General features: G+C 35.1%; 1 protein-coding gene and 1 non-coding gene across 2 annotated transcripts; one reads left to right on the top strand and one right to left on the bottom strand.

Moving 5' to 3' along the window:
• Window positions 1-477: 477 nt before the first annotated feature.
• On the top strand, window positions 478-4,629 carry LOC107478451 (beta-glucuronosyltransferase GlcAT14B). The gene is made up of 5 exons (XM_016098595.3): window positions 478-774; window positions 1,553-2,165; window positions 2,441-2,516; window positions 2,641-2,756; window positions 3,731-4,629. The coding sequence occupies exons 2-5, from the start codon at window positions 1,559-1,561 to the stop codon at window positions 4,228-4,230; spliced, it is 1,299 nt and encodes a 432-aa protein (XP_015954081.1). The 5' UTR covers window positions 478-774; window positions 1,553-1,558; the 3' UTR covers window positions 4,231-4,629.
• A 2,628-nt stretch (window positions 4,630-7,257) lies between these two features.
• On the bottom strand, window positions 7,258-7,364 carry LOC127746176 (small nucleolar RNA R71). The gene has a single exon (XR_008007796.1). It is a non-coding gene; the product is annotated as a small nucleolar RNA R71 (small nucleolar RNA).
• Window positions 7,365-12,552: the final 5,188 nt, after the last annotated feature.

Below are 12,552 nucleotides of genomic sequence, written 5' to 3'. Positions count from 1 at the left end.
TTCTTCGACTAAGTATATCAACTGACTTCTATCCCTTTTTCTTCTATCCCTTTTTCTTCGACAAATCCTTTTTTATTCAAACTCTGTTCCTCGAAATAAAAATTCATTGTACTTCGATTATGGTGTTTTCGAAAGCAAATACTTTCGATCAATACTAGTAAATTAATAAATCATAACTAAAACAGTTCGATAAGTAATTCAATTTTCAGAATCTTGATTAATAGCGAATAAAAATTTATTTATTTTAGAGAGATAAAAAAACTATGAAAACATAATACTTTAAATTTGAATCCTCTAAATTTTAAATTTTATTTTAGAGAATAAAATGTAAAATAAAAAAAATATAAAAAATAATTAAAAAAATTAAGAGATCACACTTTATCCAAAATTTAAAATTTAGAAGATGTCTATTCTAATATCTCACCCTCGTTAATATGGGGGAAAGCTCAAAGGAGATTATAGTTACCAGTTAGCGACTTAGCATGCCATCTTCTGTAAGTAACAGAAAATGCCTATGATGCTCAATTTCTTCCCGACTATTCTGTTAAAGTAAGCTAGAGAGAGGGAGAGTGTTTCTGATCAATTTGACAATTTCTTACACATATAATAATAATAATAATAATTATTATTATTCAACAAACAAACGTCCTCTTTGGAACAAACGAAACCCCTTTCTCGTTTCAATAAATCTCTCTGAAACCTTACTTTATCTTAAGTCTCTGTCTCTGTCCCTCTCCTATGATTCGCTGTCCGATTTTCCAACACCACAAACAGGTTTGTGTTTTATGTTTCGTTCAGTCCATTGCTCAGTGACATATATTAATTATTGTTTCATAGCTTGAGATTGAACCTTGTGTTCTTCACCATGCAGTTTCTTTTGTCATGTCTTGATTATTGCTTCTATTTGCATGTTTGACACAAAACTACAAAATAAAAAGAAAAGAAAAACTTTTAAAAAAATCTGATTTTGAAAATACAATTTTGAATTCAATTGTGAAGATCATTACTTGAGCTGAAGAAATAGCCTCCATTTTTTTATCCCATCAGATCCAACGATTAGTTGTATATCGCTGTTTCTATGTCTACGTGGTTCGTTACATTCCCCAAATCCAGTTGGAATTTTTTTGGCCCTTTAGTTTAAATAAAAATTATTTGTTTATTTTGCCTTTTCTTTTTGTAATAGCTCATTGACAACAACAAATACAGTAATTGTTTAGTTTTTCATAATTTTATTATTTTAGCATTTCGGCGAATTTTTTTATGCTACATATTTGTCTCTTTATGGCAACAAAAGCATAACACAAATATGATGTAATAAATATCTTCCACTATTAATCAAGTTGGGTTGGTCTAATGGGTAGCTCACTGGTCCGCTTAAGTAAGTGTCAGGGATTTGAATCCCATCTTGTACATGTATCAAGCCATTGGTGAGTGGCAAACCACTAAATGGAGCTCAGTCGAACTGGGAATACGGTGACAAACCAAAAAAAAAAAAAATCTTCCACTATTGGTACTCAATGAAACCTTATTTTTTTCTTTCTTTCTTTTTCAGTGATTCATGGAATCTAGAATGAATAAGCTGAAGAAAGGGTCCATAGAAATGGAGAAGAAATGGCTATACCCTTTGATTATGGGCTTTGCTATGTGCATATTCTTTGCAGGCACTTCCTTCAATATGGGGCTAGTTTCTTCTATTCATAATAACCTCAATTCAATATTCTTCTTTCTTCCTTCTCATGGAGCTGTAAACAGAACAACTCCAACTTTTGTGGAGAAAAAGATTTCCCCGGCTCCAGCTCCTTCTGCGTCGGCGACAACGATTCCCAGGATGGCTTATTTGATTTCTGGATCAAAGGGTGATTTGGATAAGCTATGGAGAACCCTCTTTGCTCTTTATCATCCATTGAACCAATATGTTCTTCACTTGGACCTCGAGTCGCCCCTTGAGGAGAGGCTGGAGCTTTCTTGGAGGGTTGAGAATCAACCTATATTCAAAGAGGTTGAAAACGTTTTTGTGATTCCGAAAGCTAACATGGTCACATATAGAGGACCAACTATGGTTGCTAATACACTTCATGCTTGTGCTATTCTACTCAAGAGAAGTAAAGATTGGGATTGGTTCATAAACCTCAGTGCTTCCGACTATCCTCTTGTAACTCAGGATGGTTAGTCTTCTTACTTCGTTTAACAAAAACTCTATGTGTAACACCAAAATCAGCTACTAAAATAAGTCACCATGTATGTTTATATAAATACATGTGTTGTTTAATTCATTTTATATGTGTATTTTGTATTCTAATATATATTTTATATTAGTAGTTGATTTTAGTAGCTGATTTTGGTATAAATCTAGCATGGTTATTCTTTTTTTTTTTTTCAAATTCCTTGGAGCTTTAAGTTTTTTTCACCAATGATTGTTTTCATTAATATGGTTGTGCAGACCTTTTATATATTTTTCGAGATTTGGATAGAAAGGTTAACTTCATTGAGCACACAAGCCATTTAGGATGGAAGGCGTAAGTCTCTCTGTTTGCCTCTCACCCTGTCATAATCAACCTTGGAGTATGTTCTTCTCTTTTTTGATGGATGCAACATTTGATTTAGGTGTAGTGATGAACTGAATTGAACCATATTTTGCAGGGACAAAAGAGCGATGCCTTTAATAGTTGATCCAGGGCTTTACATGTCTACCAAGAAAGATTTATTTTGGGCCGGTCCTAAGAGGACTTTGCCAACAGCATTTAAACTTTTTACTGGTTAGTTTGTTCCTACACTTGTTACATAAACAAGCTCCAAGAACACAACTTATTTAAGAACAATTATGAGTTATTACATGTTTATGTGTACTCTCAACTGTTTGGTTTTACGAATCAAGAGAAATGTGCCTGTTTAAGGAAATATTCTTTTTTATGAAATATCAGAGCTTAAGCAATCTTAAGCCCCTGTTTTTTTAAAAAAGAATTAATTTTTTGAAGGAGCTTATGCAATTCTGTGGTTTAAGTCTTGTTTTTAAACTAGGCAAGATGAGAGAAAAATGATCCACATTGATGAACTGACACTGTTAAAGAGTTTGTATATGCACACAAGCTGTATAACCTAGTTCCGCGTCAGCATAACAGAATCAAAGGCTATCTATTATCTAACAGCTACTAACCATCACTAACTACCTTCAACTAGCACTTGCTTAATTTATCCCTACACAAAAGAACCTATCAGTGTAAGACATATCAAGAGTACCACAAAACCTAGTTTAAGGACTCACTGAAATTAACTAGAAAAACACTGGTTTTACTAATTGGCAATAGGTTGGATTTGAGAATTTCTCTCATTTACTTGTGTTATGGTAAATTCCCATATCATGTATTGCATACTGAATTATATCTAAAGAAAAAAGACTTGTAATTTTATGACAGAAGGTCGCAATACATACCCAAACATATTGTATGCAAGTACTGAGTCATTTATAAGTGTTACATACCTAGTTACTTTTCAGTGAGATTGAATCCATTCTACAATAGTACTATTTTGATAGTTGGAATAGGTTGGATTTGAAAGTTTCTAACTTCACATTGGCCGCATAATGTGATCTTGGGTTTCTCTAATTTCTAATTTTGATAGTTGGAAGAGGTTGGATGCAAGAATTTCTAGTTTCTATTAGTATGGTTATCTCTTTTCTTTTTCTATTTTTTCCTCAAAGGTTTTTCAACTAAACATGGTGGCAGCATTGCAGGTTCGGCATGGATGGTTTTATCACGTGCATTCGTAGAATATGTTGTCTGGGGTTGGGACAATCTTCCAAGGACCCTTCTCATGTACTATGCCAATTTTGTCTCCTCTCCTGAAGGCTACTTTCAAACTGTTATATGCAATAATCCAGAACTAGCAAAAACGATCGTTAACAGCGACTTGCATTATATTTCCTGGGACATCCCTCCCAAACAGCACCCTCATGTCCTTTCCATCAACGACACGGAGAAAATGATAGCGAGCAACGCCGCATTTGCCAGGAAATTTAGGCAAGATGATCCAGTCTTGGATGTGATTGATAAGAAGCTACTGCACAGGAGAAAGGGACTATTCACACTTGGTGGTTGGTGTTCTGGCAAGCCCAAATGCACCAAGGTTGGGAACAAGTACAGGATCCTACCTGGTAAGGGATCTCATAGGCTGCGCCGCCTTATAAATAGGGAAACTTTGGTGGCTAGATTTGGTCAGAATCAGTGTACATAAAAATTCTGTTGGTAATATTCATGGGTGGATTGGGGACGAGAGACGAGTCAGATACGTAGTTCTTTTTATGACAGGTATGTGATTGAGGCAGCATTTGGTAGTTAGGATACTGGAGAGTCTCGGTCTTTTATTCTTGGGACAGACTATCCTTTATATCTGTCTTCAGTTTCGAACATATTTTTGTATATCTTTGTCTCTATATTTGGTCCTATCTTAACTTCCCAACACAATCTTCAGATATTCAGAACCTTACTAGACGGGATATCAATGCCAGATATGATCTTAGCCATAGTTGCCATTTGACACCATATTAGAATCAAAGATGGCATGGGGGATTATCATTCAATTTTGTAGCATCTGGACTTCAAATAAAATAGATTATGATTTTCTGTTTCTTTAGTTCATGTTTCCTTCATATATGAATACAAATTCCCATATATTTCAAATCTTTTTTACAGGATGAGTCAATCTTAAAGTCTTTGCAAGACATTTCCAAATATTATCATCATCAAAAGTTTGAGTGGATAAATGAAAGTTATCAATATATGGGAATGATCAGACATGAACAACAATTTAGATAATCCTATTGATGAGCAGAAATTGAATGCTCTCGGATACTAGCAAGTGCACCAGATCGTATTAAGTAATACCACAATGAGTGGATATGGTTCCCATGAGGATTAAGGGATTGAACAAGCGAAAATCGTATTGAATCGCTAACTAAATCAATTAAACCTGGATTATTGAGGGTTGGAATTGTGTCTTTCGTGGAACTTTGAATGGTTTTGGGCTTTGAATGAATCTTGAATGCTTGAATGATTGTGGAAGCAGTATGAACGTGTATTTGATTGTGAGAGAGCAGTGATTGAAAATGTTAAAGATTTTAGATATGTTTATTTTCTAGAAAAATTAATCCGGGTGATTATCTATTTTAATGCATGCAAATATCTTTTCACGAAAAATCATATATAATTGAATTCTAATTTCTTGACAAATCAATTTCTTTCTAATTAACTAATTGCCAATCTTCAGTCAAGCAATTAAGAAAAAAGGAATGGACTGACTAGGAATTAACAAAAAATAAGGTTGAAAGAAAATTAACTATTGACAAACCATAAATAACTCAAGAACACAAGAGTGTGCTGGGCCAACTCCCTAGAGGCCCCAAAAATTGCAAGAACAAGACGTGCCATACGCCGGCAAGGGGGTATGCCACACACTTTCGACAAGCACTCCAGGTCTAAGCCAAGAGCATGGCGTGCCACACGACAGTGAAGGGCGTGCCACACGCCCAAGAAGCAACCTCCCAGAGGCCAAAATTGAAGGGTGTGCAACACGCCAATGAACCAAGTGCCACACGTCGAGATGGACACTCCCAGGGGGCAGAATTTTGGGGCGTGTCACACGCCAATCCCCCCTGAACAAAGGCGTGCCATACGCTGAGCCAACCTTCCAATAATGAGCTAGAAGTCTTGGCGTGCAATACACCAAAGGTGCGCGTGCCACACACCTAAGTTGACAAGATCAGTTACCACTCCAATCCCATGATGCTGAAGAGTTAAATCACCAAGCTTTGAAACTGAATTACAAGGAAGATCACTAGTTAGTTAAGAGTCACTAAGAAAAGATTGGATTTGTTTTGATTAGATTTGATTCTGTTTTTATTTAATTTGCATTTGAATTTTAAGTTTTAGTTTTAGTTTTTTAAAGAGAGACTCTGTCCACGAACAGGGAACCACCCATTTTAACACCATACTTTAGAATTCTATTTTGATTCCACTATGAGCAACTAATCTCCTTTTTAAGGTTATGAGCTCTGCTAATCTTTTTATGTATTATTAATCTAAGTGTTTTACTTTATTTGAGATTTTTGCTTTGATCTATTCATGATTGCGTTTTGGTTCTTCATCCCTAAAGATTTAGAATTGTTAAAAAATATTCTAACTTCGTTTTGAGTTCTAAATATTATTTTGGAAAAAGTAATATTAGAATTAGCCTGAAAACTCTTTCTCACGACATTTTGATTTAACTAGGAATAGTATTTTAAATAGTGTGCGATGCTTTATGATTTTCAATTGCTCTAATTTGAACATCTCTGAAACCTTAACATTCTCTCCATTATTGTCATCACTCACAGTTGGCTATTTTATTTGTCTTTATTCACATTTAATTCCTTCATTCCTCTGATTTTGATTTGTCTAATTAGAATAATCAAGTAATCATTGTTGCTTAGTCTTTTAATCCTCGTGGGAACCATAATCCACTCACCGTAGTATTACTTGATATGATTCAATGCACGTACTTGTTGGGTTGTGGTTTTGAAAAAATTCCGCATCAAGTTTTTGACGCCGTTATCGAGAATTAATTGAGATTAACAACTACCATTACTTGACTCTCTAAATTAGACCTTTTTATTTTCTTTTGCTACTCACCGGAACTCCCTCCATTGTGACGTTGAAAATTTCATCTTTTCTCTTTGTTGTTTTTCTTGTGTTTTTTTGCATGCAGAGAAACAAAGACAAAAAAATCTCTTCAATTTGATCCAAAATAGAGAGATCCCTCGAACAATTGAGAAAGAAATCAATAAATCAGAGGAAACTAGAAGAAATTGAGGAGCTTGAGCCAGAAAGCATGACAAACATACAATAATGTCAATGTTAGGAGGACTTTTGGGTCTTTCACCAAAGCCACTTCTGAAAACTGTGGAAGCAGCATTGTAGCACCTGCGGTGAGGTAAACAACTTTGACTTGAAGCCTTAACTCATCACTTTAGTGCAACAAAATTATCAATTTCGTGGAAGTCTTTAAGAAGATCCTAATCTACACATATCTAGCTTCCTACAAATATGTGACACAGTCAAATCCAATAACGTCTCTGCTGAAAATTATCGCTTGATGTTGTTATCATTCTTTGCAAGGGACCGATCCAAGCAGTGGCTCACAGCTCAAGCAAAGGAAAGCATATCAACATAGCATGATTTGGTCAATATGTTCTTAACCAAATTCTTTCTACTACAAAGGTTGGCAAAGTTGAGATATGATATTCAGACCTTTATACAAAAAGATGGAGAATCCCTTTATGAAGCCTGTGAGAGGTATAAAGAAATATTGAGAAAGTGCCCTTTGGATATATTTGGTGACTGGGTACAACTCCAAATATTTTATACAAAAAGATGGAGAATCCCTTTATGAAACCTGTCAAAGGTATAAAGAAATATTGAGAAAATGCCCTTTGAATATATTTGGTGACTGAGTACAACTCCAAATATTTTATGGAATTACTCCCACTTTAAGAAACTTATTGAACTTCTCAGCTAGAGGTTTCATGCACACGAAGACTACTAAAGAAGCCTTAGAACTGATTGAGATAGTGGCCTACAACCAGTATTTGTACTCCTCTAAAAGAGCAATAAAGGGAGGTGTGATGGAACTAGACACTTTAGACAATATTTTAGCACAGAACAAGGTGATGCCTTAACAAATTGCTTCACTCACAAAGTAAATAGGGCACATACAAGTATCTACAGTGGGAACACAAGTTGTTGTCTGTAATTTGTGTGGAGGAGCTCACAAGAATAAAAAAAGTATATTGTTTCAAGGAGAACAAGCTACCATTGAGTAAGTAAATTATATAAAAATTTTCAAAAATCACCACCCAATGACCCCTTCTCAAAAACTTATAATCCCAAATAGAAGAACCACCCAAATTTTAGTTAGGGCAATCAAGAGCAAAGAAAACTTCACTACACCTCACCAACAATAATTCCAACCCATACAACCACAAATTTACCAAAGACTTTTTTTTTCTAGAGGCCAATTTTTTTTTTTCTGGAAACCAAATTTTCCTCCCATAAAACCACCATTGAAAAACTATCCAAAGTCATTACTACAGTAGCCCAATCCACCTCCACATTTTTGCAACAAACTCAAACATTCATGGATGAGAAAGATCTAACTTCCAAAATCAAGGTGCATCCATTAGAAATTTAGAAGTATAAATGGAACAAATTACCAAATAATCCACAGAGGCCACACAACATTTTTTCAAGTGATACAATTCCCAATCCAAAAGAAAAATGTAAGACTATTAGTTTAAGAAGTAAAAAAGTGGTGGAAAAAGAAGTCACAAGCAACCTGAGAAAGCAATGGAGGATGCCATTCAACAAGAGGAACAAGTCACTAACCCTTCAATTCAAGCTCCAAAAAAGAAAGCACCAGAAAAGGCAAAGTTGAAGAGTACAAACCTAGACTTCTATTTCCTCAAAGGTTTCAGACGAAAACCAAGGACAAGATATTCTCCAAATTTTTAAAGATGTTCAAGAAGCTTCATATCAACATTTTATTTATAGAAGCTTTAGAAAAAATGCCTTTTTATGCCAAATTCATGAAGGAGTTGCTATCTAAGAAGAAAACTTTGAAATGAGTTAAAATCGTACTAATGACTAAGGAGTGTAGTGTCATCATTCAAAGAAATTTGTCAAGAAAAATACAAGATCTAGGGAGCTTCCGAATTCCATGCACCACTGGAAGTACAACTTTTGAAAAATTCTTATGTGATTTAGGAGCAAGCATCAATCTAATGTCCTTATCTGTGATTAAAAAGTTATAAATTCAAGAGATGAAACCAATAAGGATAACTCTACAAATGACGGACAAATCAATGAAATATGCACATGGAATAGTTGAAATTATCATGATTAAAGTGAAAAAATTTTTCTTCCCAGTAGATTTTATTATTCTTGACACAAAAGAAGATGAGAATGTCTCTATTATTCTAGAGAGACCATTCATAGCAACTGAAAAAGCTCTCATTGATGTAAAAGCAGGTGAGTTAATATTGAGGGTGCATAATAAACACTTAGTTTTTCATGTTTTTAAAATCATACATCATTCAAGTGAGAAAGAAAATTATATGAAAGTTGAATCAATTGATACAAACCTTCAAAAATTTTCTGATGAAGTAACTTTGAAGGCTCCACTTCCATGCTTGAAAGGAAAAAAAAGAGAGAAGATGCAGCAAATTGAAGACACAAAAGAGGCTAACAAGAGTTTGTAACCCAAGCCTCCCTTTGAAATCAACAAAACTCTCCCTAACACCAAGCTTAAGTTTGGTGTTGGGTGTGCATCATCAAATAAGAAGGAAGTTCTCAAGAAGGTGCCCAGAAGATGAAAAAATAAGAAGATCCCTACAGAAGACTTCTTACCAGGGGAAAAAGTGATGTTAGTTCACCATCCTTTAAAGCCATATACATTGAACAAAATTCTTTCTCTTGAATACATTTAGCTCATAGATGAAGATACGGGATGGAAGTTCACAGTGAGAAGGGAGGAGTTGAAGCACCATGATCATTCTCCACCTTAGCAAGAACAAACTGTCAAGCTAGTGATGTTAAAAGAACGCTTGTTGGGAGGCAACCCAATCGTCGGTGACCTTTTATTTTTTCTTTAATTTTCGTTTGTTATTATTTTTTTTATGTGAATAAGCTTTTGCATCACTTATTTGCTTTCACTAGATAATCATGATTATTCATATTTCTATCACCACTATTTTTTTCTTTGTTGCTTGAGGACGAGCAACTACTCTAAGTTTGGTGTTAGAAACTATGCTCTACATAGTCTAGAAGATGATAAAAAGGGAGGTAACTCTATTTTTGAACTTTTATTTCTTAGATCTTGTATCTGTTTTGATAATCATGATTCATTATTCATTATTCTTTATTTGACCTTACCTTTGAAATTGCTTGTACCCAATATCTTTAAGCATGCAACAAAGAGCTTTTGAATGAAAAAAATTGAAGAATTTTTTTTAAAATTTGGGGCAAGTAAGATTAAGAAAAGTGGAGGTCTGATAGTGCGATTTTGTAATGAGGTTTTATGTTTGTGAAAACTTACATGGGGAGCTCTAAGACATGGAATGAAGTTTAGAGAAGTATTATGAAGGTTCTAAAAAATCTATACAACCAAGAAGTAGTAAGAAAAGAAAAGAAAAACAAAAACAAAAAGCAAGGCCCAAGGAGTTAAGTAATTGTGGTGTTGCTATATCAAGGAGAGAGGCTTAAGCAAGTAAGTCCGAGTGGTGTTTTAACACCCGATACCTTGAACCAACTGGTTTAGGAGTGTCGATTGAAACTCATCTTAAAAAGACGCCTTAAGATAGAACATTTAGAGTCAAAGCCACGTGAAAATAAACCCCCTGTCCCCTCCCCAAAAAAAGAGCAGTGAAAAGAAAATAAGTATACCCGAGAAGAGAAAATAATAACAAGAAGAGAAAGAAAGGAGAATGTTGTCTTCAAGGTAAAAACATATAAAGAGACCTCGATAATATCATTCAAATGAAACTCCTAAGTTCTAAAACTTTCAATTGTAAGGACTAGTAAGCACTGAAATCTATACAAGATCATACAATTCGGAGTTCACCCACTATTACTTGATCACTTCACTCGCTGAGATATCACAAGCAATTCTTCAACCCACTTCAATAAGAAATCCCTTTGTGCATAATTCTTTTCTTTTTTGGGACAAGTAAGATCTTACGTTTGGTGTTGTGATGCATGAGTATCTTTAGTTATTTTTTTAAATTATTTCTTTAAATAAAGTTAGTGAATTCCTTGTTTTAATTAAAATTCTTATGCTTTATTCAATATTTTTTGGAGTTTCTTTGAACTTTGGTATGTGTAGGAAATTATTGAAAGATTTTAGGTAAGAACAAAGAAGAAAAAAGACAAACCAAAGAAGTCCTAGGAGAACTAAGAAAGGTGGCATGCAAAAAGAAGCAACCTCCGAAGGAACCAAAAATTGAAGACAAGTGCAAATAGAATAGGTGAAAGTTGTCGCCCTGACCTCTTCGTACTCCAACGAGCATAACCGAGCTATAGCGGTCCAAATGAAGCAGTTCTAGTAGCATTAGAAAGTTAATTAACATCTAGAGCTTTCTAACGATATATAATAGTCTATAATAGACATTGAGTCTGAGGGGTACAAATCACCGTTCTTTGCCGCAGAACAAAAGCTGAGCGCAGAACCGACGTGTCACACGCCCAAAACTGGCATGCAACACACCTTTGACTCTTCTTTTTAGTCAAATTGCACCTCTTAGGCACCATTGGCGTGCCACATGCCTAGCATGGTGTGCCACATGCCAACGCTCTCCTTGCCACCTCTTAGCATGCTCAGGGAAGCCGAATAATGCATGGCATGCCACACGCTAACACAAGAGCGTGGCATGCTGGGCCAACTCTCTAGAGACCCCAAAAATCACAAGAACAATGCATGCCACACGCCTTCGATAAGTACTCCAGGTCCAAACCAAGAGTATGGCGTGCAACACACCAGTAAAGGGCGTGCCACATGCTCAAGAAGCAACCTCCTAGGGGTCAGAATTGAAGGGCGTACAACACGCCAGTGAACCAAGTGCCACACGCCGAGATGGACACTTGCAGCAGTGGCGGATTTAAGGGGGTCTAAGGATATGTATAAATTATAATGTGTATTATAATATATTAGTAGCAATTAACAAATAAGTTTAAAAAATGATAAAAGTGTATAAATATATAAATAATTAAAAAATTATTGAAAATATAAGTTTGAATTAATGTCAAAGTAATAATTATAAAAATTTTTTGACTCTTTCTATGACAACAGTAACAACTGAATAAATTTTTTAAGGTTTAATTACTCTGTTGGTCCCTATAGTTTTATGAAATTTTCAATTAGGTCCCTATACTTTTTTTCTTTTTAATTGGGTCCCTGCACTAATTTTTTTTTCAATTAAGTCCTTTTTAGTAGTAATTGATAATTTTAGTTATATGAAATATTGCAGAAAAAATTCAAACATACAAAAATCCTAAAGTATGTAGTTGAATGTTAACCTATTATCAAAAGTTATGAGGTAAATTAAATTTATTTATTATTGTTATTATTTTTTTGTCATGGGCTGAATAAACAAATTGACACTGACAAAAAAACTAATCCCCTCGATTAACACAGGACAGCCTTTACTCCACAAAAGTACTCAAAAAAACTTGATCGAACTCTTGTATTACTCTGTTATTACTCTAGTCATTAAAAAAAATTTTCACCACCATACATCCCTCATCGGAGTTCGCAATCGCACCTTTCTCGAGCTCCTGTTAAGGATGGCAATACCACCTAAACCCGCGGGTACCCACCCCGCCCCTACCCGTTCGGGGCGGGTAATTACCCGCACCCGCACCGGGGCGGGTTTTAGCGGGGCAGGTTCTTGGGCGGGGCGGGGCGGGGTCGGGTTTAGGTTAAACCCGCCCCTACCCGTCCCGATATATATAATAGATATATAAATATATA

Source organism: Arachis duranensis, chromosome 3 (assembly GCF_000817695.3).
Source record: "Arachis duranensis cultivar V14167 chromosome 3, aradu.V14167.gnm2.J7QH, whole genome shotgun sequence".
NCBI lineage: Eukaryota > Viridiplantae > Streptophyta > Magnoliopsida > Fabales > Fabaceae > Arachis > Arachis duranensis.
This window is presented reverse-complemented; position numbering and strand designations above follow the sequence as displayed.